Raw genomic sequence first — 21,367 nt, 5'->3', positions numbered from 1 at the left:
TTACAATATTCTACTATAATCATTGCCCTTTTATAACAGCAAATGCTAATGGTGATTAATAACATATACCACTCAAAAAAAAATCACAAGGCTTTTTGTTTTTTTTTCTTTTGAATAGGAACCTTATTTTGGGAGTTGGTGTGCAACAAGGCTAAAACAACAGAACTATAAAACAGTATACCTAACACAATATGTTGACGAAATATGCATCTGTTTCTTAGTTTTTGTAGTTATGATAATGCCCTGCTAAGCTACAAATATGTAAATAGTATATTTTCTTGCTTGATATATTAAATTCAGTAGAATCATCAAGTTCTCATTCTCCTTTGTCATTTTATAACTCTTTATAAGATAATTCAACAATGAAAGCATATGCCCAAACCTGCAGATCATGTGCACTGTGGTCTATTACAATCAGAATTCTCCTCAAATTTCATTTTTATTAAAATGAAATTGAGAATACAGGCAAAATTAATAAAGAGAATGTTGTACTGTGAATTAAAACTAGAACTCAGTGGTCTATGAAGTATGCATTGTTTTGGCATGTGTTTTTTCCTTTATAAGAATAACTAAGCTGAGCATGTCCAAAAGTCACCTGTGCCAACCTCACAGATACAGCAGTACCTAGTCTTCATTCCCTCAATATCCCAGGTTAGACTACTCTACTAAAACAATCAATATAGTTTAAAAAATAATAAACCAAAATAGGTTCAACAAAAGAGCACCATCCTATTAGGAGACTGAGAAAACATGGATTATAGATGAGGTGGTCACTATGATCAAAATGCTACCAAAATTCTGACAAAACCTAAGCTGTTACACTGCAGGGACCCACGCCACGGTCTAACCCTAAAGACCTCTGGGACAAAAACATGATTTTAAAAATAAATTCCAAAATTATAGCTGTAAGTAATGGTGATATGAACTATTTTTAAAGCATGAGTTACATGTTACATTGTATTGCTTCTTAACTTTCCAAACAATGCTTGTTTGTCCATGTCAGGTTTGGGCCATTATCCTGCTAAGAGAGAGAGCACTATATTCATTCAAAAGCCCAGATTTCAATGTCTTGGATAAAGAAGTCTTCCTTCTTAGAAAGTGTATGATTTCCAAATGTTTTACAAGAATGGCTTCTTCCGTGGTAGAGATCTCCATCAAGCCACAGGGCAAATTCTCCCCTGTAATACATAGAAGAAAATAGTTCTAACAAAAATCTTTTAATACTTATGCCCTAAGGTGTAAAAGAATAATTGCAGAGGTTGTAAAATATTAATTTAACGAGACATTTCAATATTAAACAACTCTAAAAATCTTTTTTTCAAAACCATTCCCTACTCCTTTCCACACAAAGTGGCACAAGGCAACTTTGTTTTGTTCATATCCCATTATAAAATCACTTAACATATAGATCAAGGAGTAAGATGAACCCTCTAAAATTATAGAATTAGCTTTTGAGGCGGGTACTACTCTGTTATTCTTTGCCTGGTATTATGAATTTCTCTTTGCTGTTTGGTTTTAATATATTTAACATGAGTTTCTTAGAGACATGAAAACTCCCTATCATCTAAAATAAAATGTGTGGTTAATGTTAAGGGTTCAATCTCTAACTCACAGCTGAGGAAACTTTAGACTTGAGTTGTTCAAGGTCCCACATGTGATTTATGTTGAAGCTGGAATTTGAATCAGGTCTATCTGACTCCAAAGCCTATATTCAGTCCATCACATGATTTTGATTTCATTGGGGCTCCTGTTTGGAATTCTGGAATATCAAGTCCTTCTAGCTCCCATTTTCTGAGACCGTACTCACCTTCAAAGACTGTAAACTTGTCTTAATTTGTTATCAACTGACCCAATGGTTAGTTCAGCTTGCTGGAATCATGTTGCATCATTAACACTAAGTTGCAGCAAATATCTAATGACATTGTGTACATTACTTTCAAAGACTGAAGGCACCCTTAACAGCTTGAAATTATAAGCCACTTGCTTGTGAGGCTTTCCTGGAGAGCTAACTGAATCACATGTAAGACCACCACTGGAGTAGGGACAAATGACTCTGCCTTCTCCCCAAATATAAAAGGTGTAATTGGAACATATAAACATTATAAGCTAATTCCAACAACCAAAAATAACATGGTTTTTAGTTACCTGGTTATGTCCTTCAGAGAAGGCTATCATAACCATGGTTAATTTTTAATCACTGAAATCATGTCTTCCAAACACCTATCTACAGAGAAGTTGTAAGAGAATTTGTTAGAATCACTCAGGATGATGAATATTCAGGCTAACAAGATTCTGTGACCTGAATGAATTATTATTATATATCCTCAAATGTGGGAAACAAATAACACTTCTATAAATTTGGGAATTATTTAGCATACATTATTCTCTTCCTGAAGGATAGAGAGAAATAACAAATGAAGGAGGTCGTGTTTGCTAAGGGCTAGTTGACAAGTCTAGGCTAGGAGGCAGTAGAGCAAGCTACCCGCAAACACCATGAAGACTAAATGAAGTTGGAATACCAGAACAAAAAAACAAAGTTTCTCACAATGCTTGCTATGCCAAAAGAATCAAATCAAACTGCTGATTACTCATACTGTTAAAAAAAAAAAAAAAGAAAACAAGCCCTGAAAAATTGGGGGGTGGGTCACTAACATTTTTAACAGGAAAACAGATTTCTATTGTCTAAAATATCAATCCAAGTAGTCTCCAGGGTAGAATAACATGAAAAACTTTGTACCTTTTTTATAAATTGAGAGAAAGAACATACCACCATGGTTTTTTGAAAATTTGAGAAGTTCTAAGGGATTAGTGTATTTCTCTTTCAACTATCAAGAAGCCACTAGACTTTAAAAGAAGGGTTTTAATCAAAAGGGTTAATCAAAAGGGTGATGAATCAACTAAACAGCATTTTGAGAGTAATATTCTACCAAGAGTTTCAAATACTACACTCAAGCACCTTCTTGCAAATATTATACTTTCTTAGTCATAATATATAAATTAGGATTCTAATGTCAAAACTTTCCAAAGATAGCTGATTTTATAAATAACACAAATGAATTTTTTTTTTTTTTTTTGCGATACGCGGGCCTCTCACTGTTGTGGCCTCTCCCGTTGTGGAGCACAGGCTCCGGACGCGCAGGCTCAGCGGCCATGGCTCACGGGCCCAGCCGCTCCGTGGCATGTGGGATCCTCCTGGACCGTGGCACGAACCCGTGTCCCCTGCATCGACAGGCGGACTCTCAACCACTGCGCCACCAGGGAAGCCCCACAAATGAATTTTTAAAGTTTCTTTCAAAATCTCACAGTCAAATGTTCAAGAGACTTACCCTCCACCACCAAAAGCTAGTGAATCCATGTCTCCTTTGATAAAAAACATATTATCTCCTGTCCACTTAAAGACCTACAAAAATGACAAAAGCTTTAAATATGTAGATGAAAATATCACTATCTATGTGAATTTCTCTTTTCTGACTACAAGAGTTTGATGGTTAATGAGAAAAGTTAAAGAAAGTAGAAAATTAGTTAAAAACTGAGTAGATGTCATTAACTTTTATTTTACCATCAAATATAAATATACATTAATTTGATGTTTTAACATTTTGATATAGGGCCAAGGTCTTTTCTTTGGGTATGAATTTGCCTATCATTATTCTCACAGAAGCCTATAGCACGTGTTTATGCTTTCCAGTTTCAATTTCTTTAAAGAGGAGTGAACATAAAAACACTTGAGAAATTCAAGGGTAAAACTTCTAGATGTTAACATTCTTAAATATTTTTAACCTATCATGGAAGTTCTACCTAAACCTAATACAACATCAATTTCTAGCACCTCACCTTTATAAAAGTTTTCTGAAGTACTCATTATAGTTTTCAATAAAATAAACTTTAGCACTCACTTTTTCATAGATATACAACATTTATTTAATTACATTATTAGTTACCAGATAGAAACAGCATCATAAAAAAGGATTGGAAACAAGTATAACTGAAACTTCAAATATCTGTAACAACTACAAGCTTCCAGGTAGCTGTAGGCATCAGTTGATATGTTTTATGGAAGGAATGGAAAGCACTAGTTAATCTGGTGAGCCACTTAAACCCAAATTTGTTAAGAGAGTTCGTTCCTACTATGTTATCAAATCCTATTTTGTTCATTATAGAAACTGTTCCTAAAGACAATTTTTTAAAAAACCAACTGTGTTGATTCCTATTTTCAAGGTTATAATTTCATCTCTTAGGTACTGTCTGACATGTTGAACCTGACTGTACCAGAGACTCTGAGATTGCACTCAATGCTTTAAACAGAGTTACACATTCACTAAAATTCATGTATTAAATTTCAGATCTCATTGGCATTAGAATGTATCTAATTTTAGTCAAGTCACAATAAAGAAAATGAAATCAGGTAATCACTTTTGATTTAACCCCAAATAATTTTTTTAAGTTTTCAAGATTGACATCATTAAACTTATTTGGTCATTAAAAGTTTCTAGAAATTTTACAATGATAATTAATAAACAAAACAGTAATAATGATGTATACTCCTTACTGAGACCATGATGTCTTTCTGGTACCACGCCAAGTATTACACATATATGATTCTCATTTAATTTTTAAACAACCTTGTTACATTTTATGATCTCCATTCTAACCACTGGAAAGTTGAAGCTCACAATGGTCAAAAAAGTGCTTGGTTATCAGTTAGTAAAAGGCAGAGATTGAGAGTCAAATGCAAGTATGCAGGACTCCAAAGTGAATGTTCTGTTCAAGATGCCACCTCTCCACAAACTGAATATAACTGGAATAACTGTTCTTACCTCAAATTGTGGACAGAATGTAAAAACAAAGGTCTCTCCAGTACCATAAAAGCCATCACTTACTTTAAATGGCTCAGATGCCAATGCACCAAAAACCTAAGGATAAAAAAGGCATGTTCAATGACATGACTATTAATTTCTTTCGGTAAGCACTGTCCCATTATACATGTTTAAGTAAAATGCAAAAAGTTTAATTTAGCATAGTTTTGTCTACTTGTACTTAAAAAGTGAAACATGACCAGTTGTCAAACAATTCATATTATTGTCAGGTACAAAGCATATCAGTTTCTCAGTGGGAAAAAAACAGTTTTTTCCTAGTTTTGAAATCTAAAAACATGTCTATTGTAACAAAAAGATAATCTAAAAAAGTGGTAGCCACATTTCAGCATGACAATGTACACACAGTGAGGACAACATGCTGTTGTGGTACTGTAGCACTTATGACAGCAAAAACCCTTCAGTATGGGTAAACATTCTACTACTAAAAAGCTTTGCCAGTTTCCTCTTCATTAGACACTAAATTCCATGAGGACAGAATTTCAGTCTGAATTGTTTGGTCCTGTAACGCCTTGGCTTTACACAGTACACGACACACAGTAGATACCCTAAAAAAAGGATGAATAAATGAACAAGAGGCCTGGACAAGTCATTTCAATGTTGTGGGTCTAAGGTTCCAGGTCATGAAATGGCAAAGTAGAGTTCGATGATCTCTACAGTCACTATCTCTCCTGATATTCTACTTCTAGACTCAATTTTTAAAATAGACTTTTCTTATTGTAAGGTGTGTATGTATATATACATACATACATATATATATATATATATATATATATATAATGTAATCATACAGCTCAATTTGGAATCATCACAAAGCAAAGTCCCATTTAGCCTTCATGCAGACCTAGAAACAGGACATTACCAGCACCCCCAGAAACACTGTACCACCACCTCGACCTCCCAAAAGGAAGCTACTAGGTCTGACAATAGCAAAGACGTGTTTTACCCATTTATGAACTTGCTGTTTCAGGAATAACCAAACTTTCTCTTCCTTATCTGGGACTTTGTTCTTGGTCTCATCCTCACACAATTATCTTTATTTATTTTGAAAATTTTATTTATTTTTTTGCTATTTTTTAAAAAAACATCTTTATTGAAGTATAATTGCTTTACAATGGTGTTAGTTTCTGCTGTATAACAAATTGAATCAGCTATACATATACATATATCCTCATATCTCCTCCCTCTTGCATCTCCCTCCCTCCCACCCTCCCTATCCCACCCCTCTAGGTGGTCACAAAGCACCGAGCTGATCTCCCTGTGCTATGCAGCTCCTTCCCACTAGCTATCTATTTTACATTTGGTAGTGTATATATGTCCATGCCACTCTCTCACTTCATCCCAGCTTACCCTTCCCCCTCCCTGTGTCCTCAAGTCCATTCTCTACGTCTGCATCTTTATTCCTGTCCTGCCCCTAGGTTCTTCAGAACCATTTTTTCTTTTTTTTTTTTTAGATTCCATATATATGTGTTACCATACGGTATTTGTTTTTCTCTTTCTGACTTACTTCACTCTGTATGACAGTCTCTAGGTCCCTCCACCTCACTACAAATAACTCAATTTTGTTTCTTTTTATGGCTGAGTAATATTCCATTGTATATATGTGCCACATCTTCTTTATCCATTCATCTGTCGATGGGCATTTAGGTTGCTTCCATGACCTGGCTACTGTAAACAGAGCTGCAGTGAACATTTTGGTACATGTCTCTTTTTGAATTATGGTTTTCTCAGGGTATATGCCCAGGAGTGGTATTGCTGGGTCATATGGTAGTTCTATTTTTAGTTTTTTAAGGAACCTCCATACGATTCTCCATAGTGGCTGTATCAATTTACATTCCCACCAACAGTGCAAGAGGGGTCCCTTTTCTCCACACCCTCTCCAGCAATTATCGTCTACAGATTTTTTGATGATGGCCATTCTGACTGGTGTCAGGTGATACCTCCTTGCAGTTTTGATTTGCATTTCTCTAATGATTAGTGATGTTGAGCATCCTTTCATGTGTTTGTTGGCAATCTGTATATCTTCTTTGGAGTAACGTCTGTTTAGGTCTTCTGCCCATTTTTGGATTGGGTTGTTTGTTTTTTTGATATTGAGCTGCATGAGCTGCTTGTAAATTTTTAATCCTTTGTCAGTTGCTTCATTTAAAAATATTTTCTCCCATTATAAGAGTTGTCTTTTCGTCTTGTGTATGTTTTCCTTTGCTGTGCAAAAGCTTTTAAAAGTTTCATTAGGTCCCACTTGTTTGTGTTTTTATTTCCATTTCTCTAGGAGGTGGGTCAAAAAGGATCTTGCTGTGACTTATGTCATAGAGTGTTCTGCCTATGTTTTCCTCTAAGAGTTTTGTACTGTATGGCCTTACATTTAGGTCTGCAATCCATTTTGAATTTTTTTTTGTGTATGGTGTTAGGAAGTGTTCTAATTTCATTCTTTTACATGTAGCTGTCCAGTTTTCCCAGCACCACTTACTGAAGAGGCTGTCTTTTCTCCATTGTATATTCTTGCCTCCTTTATCAAAGATAAGGTGACCATGTGTGTGTGGGTTTATCTCTGGGCTTTCTATCCTGTTCCACTGATCTATATTTCTGTTTTTCTACCACTACCATACTGTCTTGATTACTGCAGCTCTGTAGTATAGTCTGAAGTCAGGGAGTCTGATTCCTCCAGCTCTGTTTTTCTTTCTCAAGATTGCTTTGGCTATTCGGGGTGTTTTGTGTTTCCATACAAATTGTGACATTTTTTGTTCTAGTTCTGTGAAAAATGCCATTGGTAGTTTGATAGGGATTGCAATAGATCTGTAGATTGCTTTGGGGAGTATAGTCATTTTCACAATGTTGATTCTTCCAATCCAAGAACATAGTATATCTCTCCATCTATTTGTATCTTCTTTAATTTCTCTCATCAGTGTCTTACAGTGTTCTGCATACAGGTCTTTTGTCTCATTAGGTAGGTTTACTCCTAGGTATTTTATTCTTTTTGTTGCAGTGGTAAATGGGAGTGCTTCCTTAATTTCTCTTTCAGATTTTTCATCATTAGTGTATAGGAATGCCAGAGATTTCTGTGCATTAATTTTGCATCCTGCTACTTTACCAAATTCATTGATTAGCTCTAGTAGTTTTCTGGTAGTATCTTCAGGATTCTCTACGTATAGTATCATGTCATCTGCAAACAGTGACAGCTTTACTTCTTCTTTTCCAATTTGGATTCCTTTTACTTCTTTTTCTTCTCTGATTGCTGTGGCTAAAACTTGCAAAACTATGCTGAATAACAGTGGTGAGAGTCTTGTTCCTGTCTTGTTCCTGATCTTAGTGGAAATGGTTTCAGTTTTTCACCACTGAGAACAATATTGGCTGTAGGTTTGTCATATATGGCCTTTATTATGTTGAGGTAAGTTCCCTCTATGCCTACTTTCTGGAGAGTTTTTATCATGGGTGCTGAATTTTGTCATCTATTGAGATGATCATATGGTTTTTCTCCTTCAATGTGTTAATATGGTTTATCACATTGATTGAGATGCATATATTGAAGAATCCTTGCATTCCTGGGATAAACCCCACTTGATCATGGTGTATGATCCTTTTAATGCGCTGTTGGATTCTGTTTCCTAGTATTCCGTTGAGGATTTTTGCATCGATGTTCATCAGTGATATTGGTCTGCAGTTTTCTTTTTTTGTGACATCTTTGTCTGGTTTTGGTATCAGGGTGATGGTGGCCTCGTAGACTGAGTTTGGGAGAGTTCCTCCCTCTGCTATATTTTGTAAGAGTTTGAGAAGGATAGGTGTTAGCTCTTCTCTAAATGTTGATAGAATTTGCCTGTGAAGCCATCTGGTTCTGGGCTTTTGTTTGTTGGAAGATTTTTAATCACATTCTCAATTTCAGTGCTTGTGATTGGTCTGTTTATATTTTCTATTTCTTCCTGGTTCAGTCTCGGGAGGTTGTGCTTTTCTAAGAATATGTCCATTTCTTCCAGGTTGTCCATTTTATTGGCATATAGCTGCTTGTAGTAATCTCTCATGATTCTTTGTATTCCTGCAGTGTCAGTTGTTACTTCTCCTTTTTAATTTCTAATTCTATTGATTTGAGTCTTCTCCCTTTTTTCCTTGATGAGTCTGGCTAGTGGTTTATCAATTTTGTTTATCTTCTCAAAGAACCAGCTTTTACTTTTATTGATCTTTGCTACTGTTTGCTTCATTTCTTTTTCATTTATTTCTGATCTGATCTTTATGATTTCTTTCCTTCTGCTAATTTTAGGGGTTTTTTTGTTCTTCTTTCTCTAATTGCTTTAGCTGTAAGGCTAGGTTGTTTATTTCAGATGTTTCTTGTTTCTTGACGTACGACTGTATTGCTATAGACTTCCCTCTTAGAACTGCTTTTGCTGCATCCCATAGGTTTTGGGTCGTCGTGTTTTCATTGTCATTTGTTTCTAGGTATTTTCTGATTTCCTCTCTGATTTCTTCAGTGATCTCTTGGTTATTTAAGAGTGTACTGTTCAGCCTCCATGTGTTTGTATTTCTCACAGATTTTTTTCCTGTAATTGATATCTAGTTTCATAGTGTTGTGGTCGGAAAAGATACTTGATACGATTTCAATTTTCTTAAATTTACCAAGGCTTGATTTGTGGCCCAACATATGATCTATCCTGAAGAACGTCCATGAGCACTTGAGAAGAAAGTGTATTGTGTTGTTTTTGGATCGAATGTCCTATAAATATCAATTAAGTCCATCTTGTTTAATGTATCATTTAAAGCTTGTGTTTCCTTAGTTATTTTCATTTTGGATGATCTGTCCATTGGTGAAAGTGGTGTGTTGAAGTCCCTTGCTATGACTGTGTTACTGTCGATCACCCCTTTTATGGCTGTTAGCATTTGCCTTATGTATTGAGGTGCTTCTATGTTGGGTGCATAAATATTTACAATTGTTACATCTTCTTCTTGGATTGATCCCTTGATCATTATGTAGTGTCCTTCTTTGTCTCTTGTCATAGTCTTTGTTTTAAAGTCTATTTTGTCTGATATGAGAATTGCTACTCCAGCTTTCTTTTGATTTCCATTTGCATGGAGTATCTTTTTCCATCCCCTCACTTTCAGTCTGTATGTGTCCCTAGGTCTGAAGTGGGTCTCTTGTGGACAGCACATATACGGGTCTTGTTTTTGTATCTGTTTAGCCAGTCTATGTCTTTTGGCTGGAGCATTTAATCCACTTACATTTAAGGTAGTTATCGATATGTATGTTCCTATTACCATTTCCTTAATTGTTTTGGGTCTGTTATTGTAGGTGTTTTCCTTCTCTTGTGTTTCCTGCCTAGAGAAGTTCCTTTAGCATTTGTTGTAAAGCTGGTTTGGCGGTGCTGAATTCTCTTAGCTTTTGCTTGTCTGTAAAGGTTTTAATTTCTCCATCGAATCTGAATGAGATCCTTGCTGGGTAGAGTAATCTTGGTTGTAGATTTTTCCCTTTCATCACTTTAAATATGTCCTGCCACTCCCTTCTGGCTTGCAGAGTTTCTGCTGAAAGATCAGCTGTTAACCTTATGGGGATTCCCTTGTATGTTATTTGTTGCTTTTCCCTTGCTGCTTTCAATATTTTTCTTTGTACTTAATTTTTGATAGTTTGATTAATACGTGTCTTGGCGTGTTTCTCCTTGGTTTTATCCTGTATGGGACTCTCTGCGCTTCCTGGACCTGACTATTTCCTTTCCTATATTAGGGAAGTTTTCAAGTATAATCTCTTTAAATATCTTCTCAGCCCCTTTTTTCCTCCTCTTCTTCTTCTGGGACCCCTATAATTCAAAAGTTGGTGCACTTAATATTGTCTCAAAGGTCTCTGACACTGTCCTCAATTCTTTTCTTTTTTTTTTATTCTGCTCTGTGGTAGTTATTTCCTCTGTTTTGTCTTCCAGGTCACTTCTCCGTTCTTCTGCCTCAGTTATTCTGCTATTGATTCCTTCTAGAGAATTTTTAATTCCATTTGCTGTTTTGTTCATTATTGTTTGTTTGCTCTTTAGTTCTTCTGGGTCCTTGTTAAATGTTTCTTGTATTTTCTCCAGTCTATTTCCAAGATTTTGGATCATCTTTACTATCATTACTTGGAATTCCTTTTCACGTAGACTGCCTATTTCCTCTTCATTTCTTTGGTCTGGTGGGGTTTTACCTTGCTGCTTCATCTGCTGTGTATTTCTCTGTCTTCTCATTTTACTTAACTTACTGTGTTAGAGGTCTCCTTTTCGCAGCCTGCAGGTTCATAGTTCCTGTTATTTTTGGTGTCTGCCCCCAGTGGGTGAGGTTGGTTCAGTGGGTTTTGCAGGCTTCCTGGTGAAGGGGACTAATGCCTGTGTTCTTGTAGATGAGGCTGCATCTTGTCTTTCTGATGGGCAGGACCGCATCCGGTGGTGTGTTTTGGGCTGTCTGTAAACTTGTTATTTTAGGCAGCCTCTCGCTAATGGCTGGGGTTGTGTTCCTGTCTTGCTAGTTGTTTGGCATAGGGTGTCCAGCACTGTAGCCTGGTGGTCATTGAGTGGAGCTGGGTCTTTGCGCTGAGATGGAGATCTCTGGGAGACCTTTCGCTGTTTGATATAATGTGGGGCCGGGAGGTCTCTGGTGGACCAATGGCCTGAACTCGGCTCTCTAACCTCAGAGGCTCAGGCCTGACACTTGGCCGGAGCACCAAGACCCTGTTAGCCACATGGCTCAGAAGAAAAGGGAGAAAAAAAAAAGAAAGAAAAGAAAGAAAAGAAAGGAAGGAAGGAAAGAAGGAAAGAAAGAAAGACTAAAATAAAGTTATTAAAATAAAAAATATATTAAAAAAATTAAAAATTAAAAAAAAGAAAGAGAGCAACCAAACCAAAAAACAAATCCACCAATGATAACAAGTGCTAAAAACTATACTGAAAAAAAAACAAAACAAAGTGAAAAAAAGTCAGAACCCTAGGTCAAATGGTAAAATCAAAGCTATACAGACAAAATAACACAAAGAAGCATATACATACACACTCACGAAAGGAGAAAAGAAAAAAATATATATATAAAAGAAAAGGAAGAGAGCACCAAATCAATAAACAAATCTACCAATGATAATAAGCTCTAAATACTAAACTAAGGTAAACATAAAACCAGAAACAAATTACATGCAGAAATCCAACCCTGAGTCTACAGTTGCTCCCAAAGTCCACCTCGTCAATTTTGGGATGATTCATTGCCTATTCAGGTATTCCACAGATGCAGGGTATATCAATTTGACTGTGGAGATTTAATCCACTGCTCCTGAGGCTGCATGGAGAGATTTCCCTTTCTCTTCTTTGTTCGCACAGCTCCTGGGGCTCAGCTTTGGATACGGCTCCGCCTCTGCGTGTAGGTTGCCTGAAGGCATCTGTTCCCCACCCAGACAGGATGGGGTTAAAGTAGCAGCTGATTAGGGGGCTCTGGCTCACTCAGGCCAGGGGGGAGGGTGGGGTTCGGAATGTGGGGTGAGCCTGCGGCGGCAGAGGCCAGCATGATGTTGCAACAGCCTGAGGCACGCTGTGAGTTCTCCTGGGGAAGTTGTCCCTGGATCATGGGACCCTGGTAGTGGTGGGCTGCATAGGCTCTCAGGAGGGGAGGTGTGGATAGTGACCTGTGCTTGCACACAGGCTTCTTGGTGGCTGCAGCAGCAGCCTTAGCATTTCATACCCGTCTCTGTGGTCCGCGCTGATAGCTGCGTCTCACGCCTGTCTCTGGAGCTTGTTTAGGCGGTGTTCTGAATCCCCTCTCCTTGTGCACCCCGAAACAATGGTCTCTTGCCTCTTAGGCAGGTCCAGACTTTTTCCCAGACTTCCTCCCGGCTAGCTGTGGCGCACTAGTCCCCTTCAGGCTGTGTTCACGCAGCGAACCCCAGTCCTCTGTCTGGGGTCTGACCTGTGAAGCCAGAGCCTCAGCTCCCAGCCCCCACCCGCCCTGGCCGGTGAGCAGACAAGCCTCTCAGGCTGGTGAGTGCTGGTCGGCAGCGATGCTCTGTGTGGGAATCTCTCCGCTGTGCCCTCCGCACCCCTGTTGCTGTGCTCTCCTCTGTGTCTCTGAAGATTCCCCCCACCCACTTGCCATATCTGCCAGTGAAGGGGCTTCCTAGTGTGTGGAAACTTTTCCTCCTTCACCCGTCCCTATTCTTTTGTCTATGTTTTTTTTTTTTTTCTCTTTTGCCCCACCCAGGTACGTGGGGAGTTTCTTGCCTTTTGGGAAGTCTGAGATCTTCTGCCAGAGTTCAGTAGGTGTTCTGTAGGAGCTGTTCCTCATGTAGATGTATTTGTGGGGAGGAAGGTGATCTCAACGTCTTACTCCTCTGCCATCTAGAAGCTATCTCTCACAATTATCTTTAACTTTCTAAAATTTACCCACATTTCAAGACTGTCAATTTCCACTATTTCCCTGAACCTCATTCTTATCTCCCTCAGATAGAATGAACAATCTTTTACTTTTTATAGATTCTAACTATACTAGGCATATTTTGCTTGGCTTTAGAGATACTCGCATACTTTAGTATTCTCTTCTACCAGATTATAATTCCTTTGAAGGCAGGAACTGTTTAATTATTCATGCTCATATCTATACCTCTGTAGGACTCAGCATTGCCTTGCATATCAAAAGCACTCAATAATTACCAGTGAAGCTTAATAAAATGTACTAATGAAAATTTTTATCAAAAGAATATGCTAACATTACTGTTACTACCATCTCTTAAAAGGTAAGGTTGTTATTTTTCATACCTGCCCATCACTGTCTTTAATCACCATCAGCACTGGAGTGTCTAAACCTGTCATTGTTCGATAAAGGGTCTTCAAGCTTGTACCATGCTTCCCAGTACCATAAACAAGAGTCCATGGATAGCCAATTGTTCTTGGTGGAAGATGCTTGGTAAGCTTTGAAAAATAAATTGTTAACACATACTCAATAGTTGCTTATTGTTAATCTGTACGATACTAATCCAGTTGGAATTTAATAGTACTTTATAAAATGCAGCTTACAAAAATAACAGTAGAAAATATCATTGTCAAAGATACTGAGATGCTTGAAGAATAACTGTAAATTTCTCAGTATGAAATATTAATTGTTCATTAGGAAAAGAAACAGTCATACCAAACAATATACAGATTAGAATAGAGGCAAGAAACATGGATTACTTATTGTTTGCATCCTCTGTATCAAATTAACACAAATATGTGATGAACTGTTAGCTTGATTATTAATAACCTCTCAAATCCAGAGGCAGACTATCAGAATTAGAAATCAAGCTTCAATATGCTGTAACTGTATGGCTTTGAACATTTACATAACCTCTCTGCACTCAAGTTTCTTCACTTACAAAATGTGACAATAAGAGCATCCAACTCCTACAGGGGCTGCAACAACTACATTAGATTGCCCATATAAAGTAAGTGACTGGCACACAATAAGAAATTAAATACTGGCCATTATACTGTCTCACCTAAATTGCTACTGTAATTTATTTTAATGTCTGCTTACCCAAATCTCCTAATATCTTCTATTACAGTAGTTGCTATATTTTGTTTACTTTCTCTGCATTGAAGACTAAGACTAGGAACAACAGCCCTGCTTCTTCAGTTTTCAAAACAACTGAAAACAGGCTATTTTATTCTCATGGCACATACTCAGAAATGCACATATGTGGTGGGTATGTCATACCTTTTCAATTTGATCTGGCAGTAAGAGTTCACTGGGATCACTTAGGTTTGGTCGAAAAGATTCAGATTCCAGGTCTGCTTTCACTGGAGTAACCTGCTTTGAATTTATATCTTCCCTTGTAGTAATCTAAAGAAGTAAACAGCAACAACATATTAATACAGAATGGCAACCAACCCTCAAAAACTTTAGCATTTTGAGAGAAATAAAACCTTATACCTTAAAAAGGTGTCTAAAGCTTTAATTTAGGATTTTAGAATAGGCAAAAGATGCTCCATCTAATAACAATGGCATGTCCAATGCAGAAAAAGTTTTTTTATAAGCAGACATTTTTCTCATCTACTACATGAGGAAGGACAGGTATTGAATGATCAACTCCACAATGCTGGTAAAAAGAGGTAAGTTGCGTGGAAACTTTAATTTTTCTGTTCAACGGCAAAAAATGAGCCAGCTAGCTTACTTTTTATCTGTGCTATTTAAAATATGTGAGATTATTTTTTCATGGTAAACATAAAATTTGCCAAAAGTAATTAAGAAAAATTCCTGGGTGCCAAAATTTTAATTAAAAAAGTAGTACAAAAAAAAGTATAATGTTTCATTGGTGTGCATGTGTATGTGAATTTATCTGCTTCATTGAAAAGGTTACCATTATTTTTAGAAATGCCTTTTTAATTTTTACTTTCTAAACATGAAATTTTTTATCTAGCTGAACCAAACAATACATTTAAAAGTTAACTTTTTCACAAACTTATTTTTTAAATTAGAACAATCTGATGCACTAAAAAGTATGTATGCTTTTGCTTGATGGAAATGATCTCACTGATATTCTTAAAATGATAAAAATGTTGATTAAATCAAAACAAATTCTTACACAATTTATTCTGTTGGTACTTTCTCCTATTAATTTTATTTTCATATGTAAAATGGAATAATATTAGAAAATAAAATATATGAAACAACAGTGATATTCTTAAAGTAACAGAAACGATGATTAACTTAAATTCCTGTACAATTTATTCTGTTGGCACTTTTTCATATTAATTTTATTTTAATATATAAAATGCAGTAATATTAGAAAATAAAATATATGAAACTACTGTTGATGAAACTTTTAAATTGGAAAACAGAATTCTATTGCAGCAGATAACTAAAATGCAGCAATTCTCGACGACTGTGATTCCACGCAGGAATGAAATCTTGCTAAATTATTTTGTTCCTTTAACAGATTTCTTACCAAACCTAAACAACATATATTTTCAACCAATACATGTTCTAGAACTGTATTGTTTTTTGATGAAAACTATATTAATTCTTTCACATCATCATGTTTTACCCTTATTTTGATGATGTGAAAGGTTAAAAAAAAATCCAAGGCAGCATGAAAAGCATTAAAAGAAAAAAATTCAGGAGTTCTAGCAAAGCCATGAAAGCATATCTCATTAACAGGAAAACATACAATAATACACAAAGCTGAAAAATGAGGTCAAATATATAGTTCTTATTCCTGAAAAATCACAAAGATTATTTCACAGAATTTTAAATAATTTACCTAGTTGTAGTGCCTAATCTATACTATTCCAAAGTATTTCTAATACCAATCAGGAAAACCTAAAACCTAATGAGAAAAACAACTCATCTCATTATATATTTGATGTAGGGTTGATACAACTGAAATAGCCTCAAAGAAGAGAACCTTGCTATCCGTTAAATTTTTAAACATTTTCCCACAGTACCACATCTTTCGGATTCCATTTAGTAAAGATTCAACCTCAAACCCAAGACATTCTTCCAATGTAAAATGAAAACTCCTCATCAATCTAAGAAATACAGTACTGAGAACAGTTCTAAAATAACAGAAAATTCCTCTGAACATTTTTCAAATGAAAAGATGCCAGAAAAGATATCCCTACAGCTCTTCAAGGCAATACTGTACTCTTTAACACAAAAGGAATTTTCTGATGGGGTATTTTAGTGCTGCAGTCAAAACGAATCCTTCAAAAGAGAGATTTGCCCTGACAAAAGACACTGAGAACAGGGAATATTCAATCTCTGGAGGGGTTTAAACTACTGAAGGGGGCACCTGGAGACGTCTGCAGAGTGTGCGCAGTTCTTCAGTATTTAGAGCATCGATCCTGCGGTGATACTCAGCCACTGACACTACCTGAATATGGAGACAGGAAGACAATAATTCCACTGACAGTTGAGAAAAACAGCCAAAACAAAACAAAAATTGGAGAAATTTAAATGGGAAAGAGAACTGTAATCAGGATTTCTTTCCCCACTCCATGCTGAAAATCCAAGATATTTATATATTAAACTACAGTGAAATACACATGAATGAATTTAATTTATTAACTACTACATCCAACTAACTACTAGTACACAACTTAAGGTTCATATAGACAGAATTTGACTGAATAAATAGAATTACAGTCGTTTATAAAAGAAACGCTATATAAAACATAACATGCTTTGCTAACATCAAAGATAACAACTAAAATCTAACTGTCTTGCAGTTTACAAAGAAAATGGTAGTTTCAACTCTCCCCTTCAAATCAGTTTAACTCAAACGTTACATCCTAATGGCAATGCTGGAAAAATTTCTTCTAGGCAAAGGTAACAAACACACCCGTGCTATATGATCTGTATCAGAACAGAGAAGTGGGGGAGCAAGAAAAAGATACGAAGTACATTTTAAAACCTAAGACAGTAAGAAAAATAAGCTCCAGAAATAGAAAATTAGATTTTTAAAAGCATATCTAATAGCATTCTCAAGCATGTCCACTTAGTCTTTCTAAATGATCCTGAACTGAAAGTTTTTGCCTTTCCTCTACAGTAATTCTTTGTAGTTGGTACTGTAGCAGTTATTTGTGACTAAAACATAATGACTTTCCTACATTCTAAATTTCTAAGGGAAATTCTATATCTTCTGTAATTGCCTAGACCAGTCTCTTGCACAGTGCTGAATTTGAAAGCCACGTCTGACAGATAAATATTATTATAAAAAGCCCACGAAAACAGACAAGTTTCCTCAGACTGACACAACAGCTACAGCTTTTTCAGATCATGACATAATTCCCAAAACAGTAAGCATAATATAGTGAACTCTGGTGGTGCTATAAATATGTGCTGAATTCTCCTGACCTATGACAAATTCCTCTTGTGATCAATCATGTGTAGAGGTTCTGGCCACAAAATGCAGTTAAACCAATTGACCCATAAAAGGTTTAGATTTTTAAACTAACCTAGGTTTTAAAAGGTTCTTGTTCCAGTCAACTAAAACGAATTAGCTACTTCTATGAAGAGCTGTAAACTCGTTGAAAGCAATGAAAGACATGATGATAGAAAAAAGGAAAAGAAACTGAACAGATTTTCCATTCTGGCCATTATTATTAGATTGACTTTTGAAAAGCAAGAATGCTTGCAATATGATAGCTGACTCTCTACTTACAAAGAAACCCAAAGTAGTTATGATTTCAAGCTCTGGGGAATCAGATGGACCTAGGTTTTCCCCCTTCCTTATCTATTTCTCCATAAAACAGTGGAAATAATAATAGTACATACTAAATAGGGTTTTTGTGTAAATAAAACAAAGAAATGAAATGCACATTAAGGACTGAGTATAGTGCCCACCATAGACTAAATAGGGGTTAACACTACTTTTACTTAATTTTCCATCAATTACCCTAAGGACTAAAGGATAATGTTGAAGAGTCTCCATAGTTATTTTTGGTTTTTATTTTTGATATTAAAGTATTTCAGTTTTAAGAACTCAACTATTTTGTACACTGTTTATTCTGAAAGTTTAATTTAAAAATATTAAAGATTTTTCAATTAAGAACAACAGAATTTTCAATAAAGATGAAAGAAAAATTAGGTACTAAAAGTAAAAAAATAAAAATCACAGCTTGCTTTTCTAAGACCAGCAAAAGAAATCTCTACAAAATATTTAATGACAAGTTATATCTTTCTTCCTTTTTCCTATGGCACTCAGTCTAATCGAGAGTTTCCTAGACAAGAATTTTCAAATTATATGACTTAACTATTCCTCTGCATTCTTTCTATTCCTCTACTCAACACTGATTTTACACTGAAAGCTCTTCCTTTTACCATATAAAACACAGTTCCTGGATGAAAGTAAAATTGAATTTGCTCACAAAACGGATCAGTTATAATCTAATTGTATCAACATCACTTAGAGTAGAAATCATCAGTGAGGGAACCATAAACTGCCATCATAAGTATAAGCTTATAACATCTGGTAGTCATAGTTTCCTTAATGTCACAAATCTACTTTCCTCATTCATTTTTTTTTTTTGAACTGTATTCCTTTCTGGAACTTATAAACTCACCACTTCCTTACCTTTAAATATTTACTCATGCTGTGATGAATGATGATATACAGTATTGTCAAAAGAGTAGGTGAACTAATAAAGAAAAAGGATTTGAAATCAAATGACTATGATCTTGGGTGGCCTCAGCCTGCAGCAGCTTCAAGCAGGATTTCGGTTCCCCGGCCAGAGACTGAAGTCAGGCCTCAGCAGTGAGAGCGCTGAATCCAAGCCACTAGACCACCAGGGACAGTGGCCAGTGACAAGGTCCCTGGCTCGTCGGCTTTGTAGAAATGAGTTCCCAGAGATGAAAAGTAGTGAAAAAAGTAAAGTGTTTATTAGGAGGAAAAAGCGTATGTATGAATAGACTCACATGGGCAGACTCAGAGAGTCAAGAGTCGTGTGCTCATAGTAGTTTACCTCACTCGTATGGGGCATTTCTTCTGGGTTCCCTTTGGCCAATTATCTTGCTTTGCCTGGTTCTGAGTCTGTAATTGGTTTATCTCAGGGTCCTCCCACGTGTGCGCATGCGTCTCTTAGCCAGGATGGAATTCTAAAGAGGCCTATGGGTAGGTTGACATCACTTACTATGGGGTGACGCCCCCTCCCTTTTTGACCTCTGTGGAGCCTTTCTGCGCATGTGTAGTGGGAAAGGTCTCCTTGACTCTGAGAATGAGAAATATGTGGTCCCTTTATCTTTCATCTGGGCAGAGCTTAGCTTCTCCTTCCTCCTGCTATTGTATTCATCTTGGAGAGTCTGACCACAGGGGATAAACTCCAGCTGCTCAGCCTGGGGCCCATCTATCTCCTGCCTCAACTAGAGAAATATACTTCCTCCTCTCAAAATAAATGAATAAAGAGATATAGATTCCTAGTATATATGGTGGATCTGGAATTAGTCTCAAATTAATTTTTAACCCCTTGGTAAATCATACTCCATATACAGAATGTATTACTTTATCCAAAAGATTAAACCTAAGTGGAACCATTTTCCAGATTGCTACAAAATGTCCTGTATCACACTTCCAATTATTAAAGGCACACAGTTGAGGAAATCAAGACCTTCTAACTAAAACTGTATTCACTGTCTGGCTAAAAAGTCATTTCCTGAGGAGCAAAGTGGTTTGCCTATACTGCTATATCCCATCTGCAGAAACTAAGTACTATGAACTACCCTCCGCAGAATTAAGTGCTATTCTCTAGTCTCTTCAGTTTTTGACAAAGGACTCTCACAAAGTGAGAGGGTTTATTTTCAACAAATTACAAATGTAAAGGCAGAATTAAATCTACCCATCTCTATTACAAAGAGACTAATAACAACAACAACCAGAACAGAAGCTGAAAATAGAGGAAATGTATAGTTGCTGAAAATCCCATGAATAAGAACGTGCTGTCCTAAAAAGAAAAGAGCTTCAGTCTAACATCGGTCTAAGAGTCCTTCTTCCAGGATATTCCAGTATTCCCCGCTAAGATTACACCATAAACAAGCCAAAAACCTCCCTTCCCCCAACTGCCTTGCAGACTAAAAAAGGTATCTGTGAATGTGCAATTTTTATTTCTCACTTATGCCTTACTTTTATTCCTTAGTAAAGGAAGATGGGGTAGAAAGAAAAATGTTACTTAACAATGCCACTTATATTTTACTTTGGAATCCAAAAATATTTTTTAAAAGGAGGAAATTAAAGTTGAGCTGTTGTAGCTAACAAAAAAGGGCATACAACAGCATCCTGAAGTTACATAACATTCTGTTCTATATTTCATAATATATGACAAAGTCTTATCACAAAATAAGACCTGGATTATGTTAAAACTTTACTCCTTTTTGCCTTAAATTAAAACTACTGTTTTCAAAATACACTTCCGTAACTTAAATAAAATATAAAAGGAGCAAATAGAGAACCATAAATTAGGTAACTAGAAAGTAGAATTAATAGAGGGAAAAAAGGATTAAATCCAGAATGAATACAAAACAGAACACATTACTTAAGTTTTGATTTGAAGAAATCTTTTATATTTAAAATTACATCCTGTTAAGTATATCTGCAAATGACTCACATAGAATTTCATAAGAAGGCAGATATAGTCACTGTTCTTTTAGTCAAAAAGAAACCTGTTAACTACTCAAAACCATTCAATTACAATATGTATATATTATACTAGCCTCATGGAACAATAAACGTAAGAAGTGAATTTCACAAAAAGGGAATAATCTTGTTTTCCCCACAGCATATCAAGGGAAAAGAACACTCATTACATAATCTTGAGATATATTAATTCACTATTATAGTTGGAGACTTCAAAACTCCTCTATCAGTAATTTGCAAATCCGACAGAAAATCAGTAAGGACATAGCTGAACTGAACAGTATTCTCAATTAGTTGGATCCAATTGACATGTATAGAATACTCCATCTAACAACAGCTGAATACATATTCTTCTCAAGCTCACATGGAACATTCACTCAGATAGAACACATTCTGGAACATTAAACATACCTTA

At 36.1% G+C, this 21,367-nt stretch overlaps 1 protein-coding gene across 6 annotated transcripts in view; it reads right to left on the bottom strand.

Moving 5' to 3' along the window:
• Positions 1 to 1,042: 1,042 nt before the first annotated feature.
• Positions 1,043 to 21,367, bottom strand: part of OXR1 (oxidation resistance 1) — a gene marked incomplete at both ends in the record, with an annotated part of 102,777 nt that continues 82,452 nt past the window's right edge. For 3 of the 6 annotated variants that reach the window (XM_079722381.1, XM_079722384.1, XM_079722385.1), the window contains 6 exons: positions 1,043 to 1,178; positions 3,327 to 3,400; positions 4,818 to 4,913; positions 13,604 to 13,756; positions 14,541 to 14,666; positions 16,618 to 16,698. In XM_079722381.1, the coding sequence (XP_079578507.1) occupies positions 1,043 to 1,178; positions 3,327 to 3,400; positions 4,818 to 4,913; positions 13,604 to 13,756; positions 14,541 to 14,666; positions 16,618 to 16,698 (666 nt within the window). The remainder of the gene's footprint in view (positions 1,179 to 3,326; positions 3,401 to 4,817; positions 4,914 to 13,603; positions 13,757 to 14,540; positions 14,667 to 16,617; positions 16,699 to 21,367) is intronic. The other 3 variants (XM_079722383.1, XM_079722382.1, XM_079722386.1) reach the window with 1 other exon arrangement.

The sequence above is a fragment of the Hyperoodon ampullatus genome, assembly GCF_949752795.1.
Source record: "Hyperoodon ampullatus genome assembly, chromosome: 17".
Taxonomy (NCBI): domain Eukaryota; kingdom Metazoa; phylum Chordata; class Mammalia; order Artiodactyla; family Ziphiidae; genus Hyperoodon; species Hyperoodon ampullatus.
Note: the sequence above shows the minus strand (reverse complement) of the source record. Positions and strands in the feature narration are given on the sequence as shown.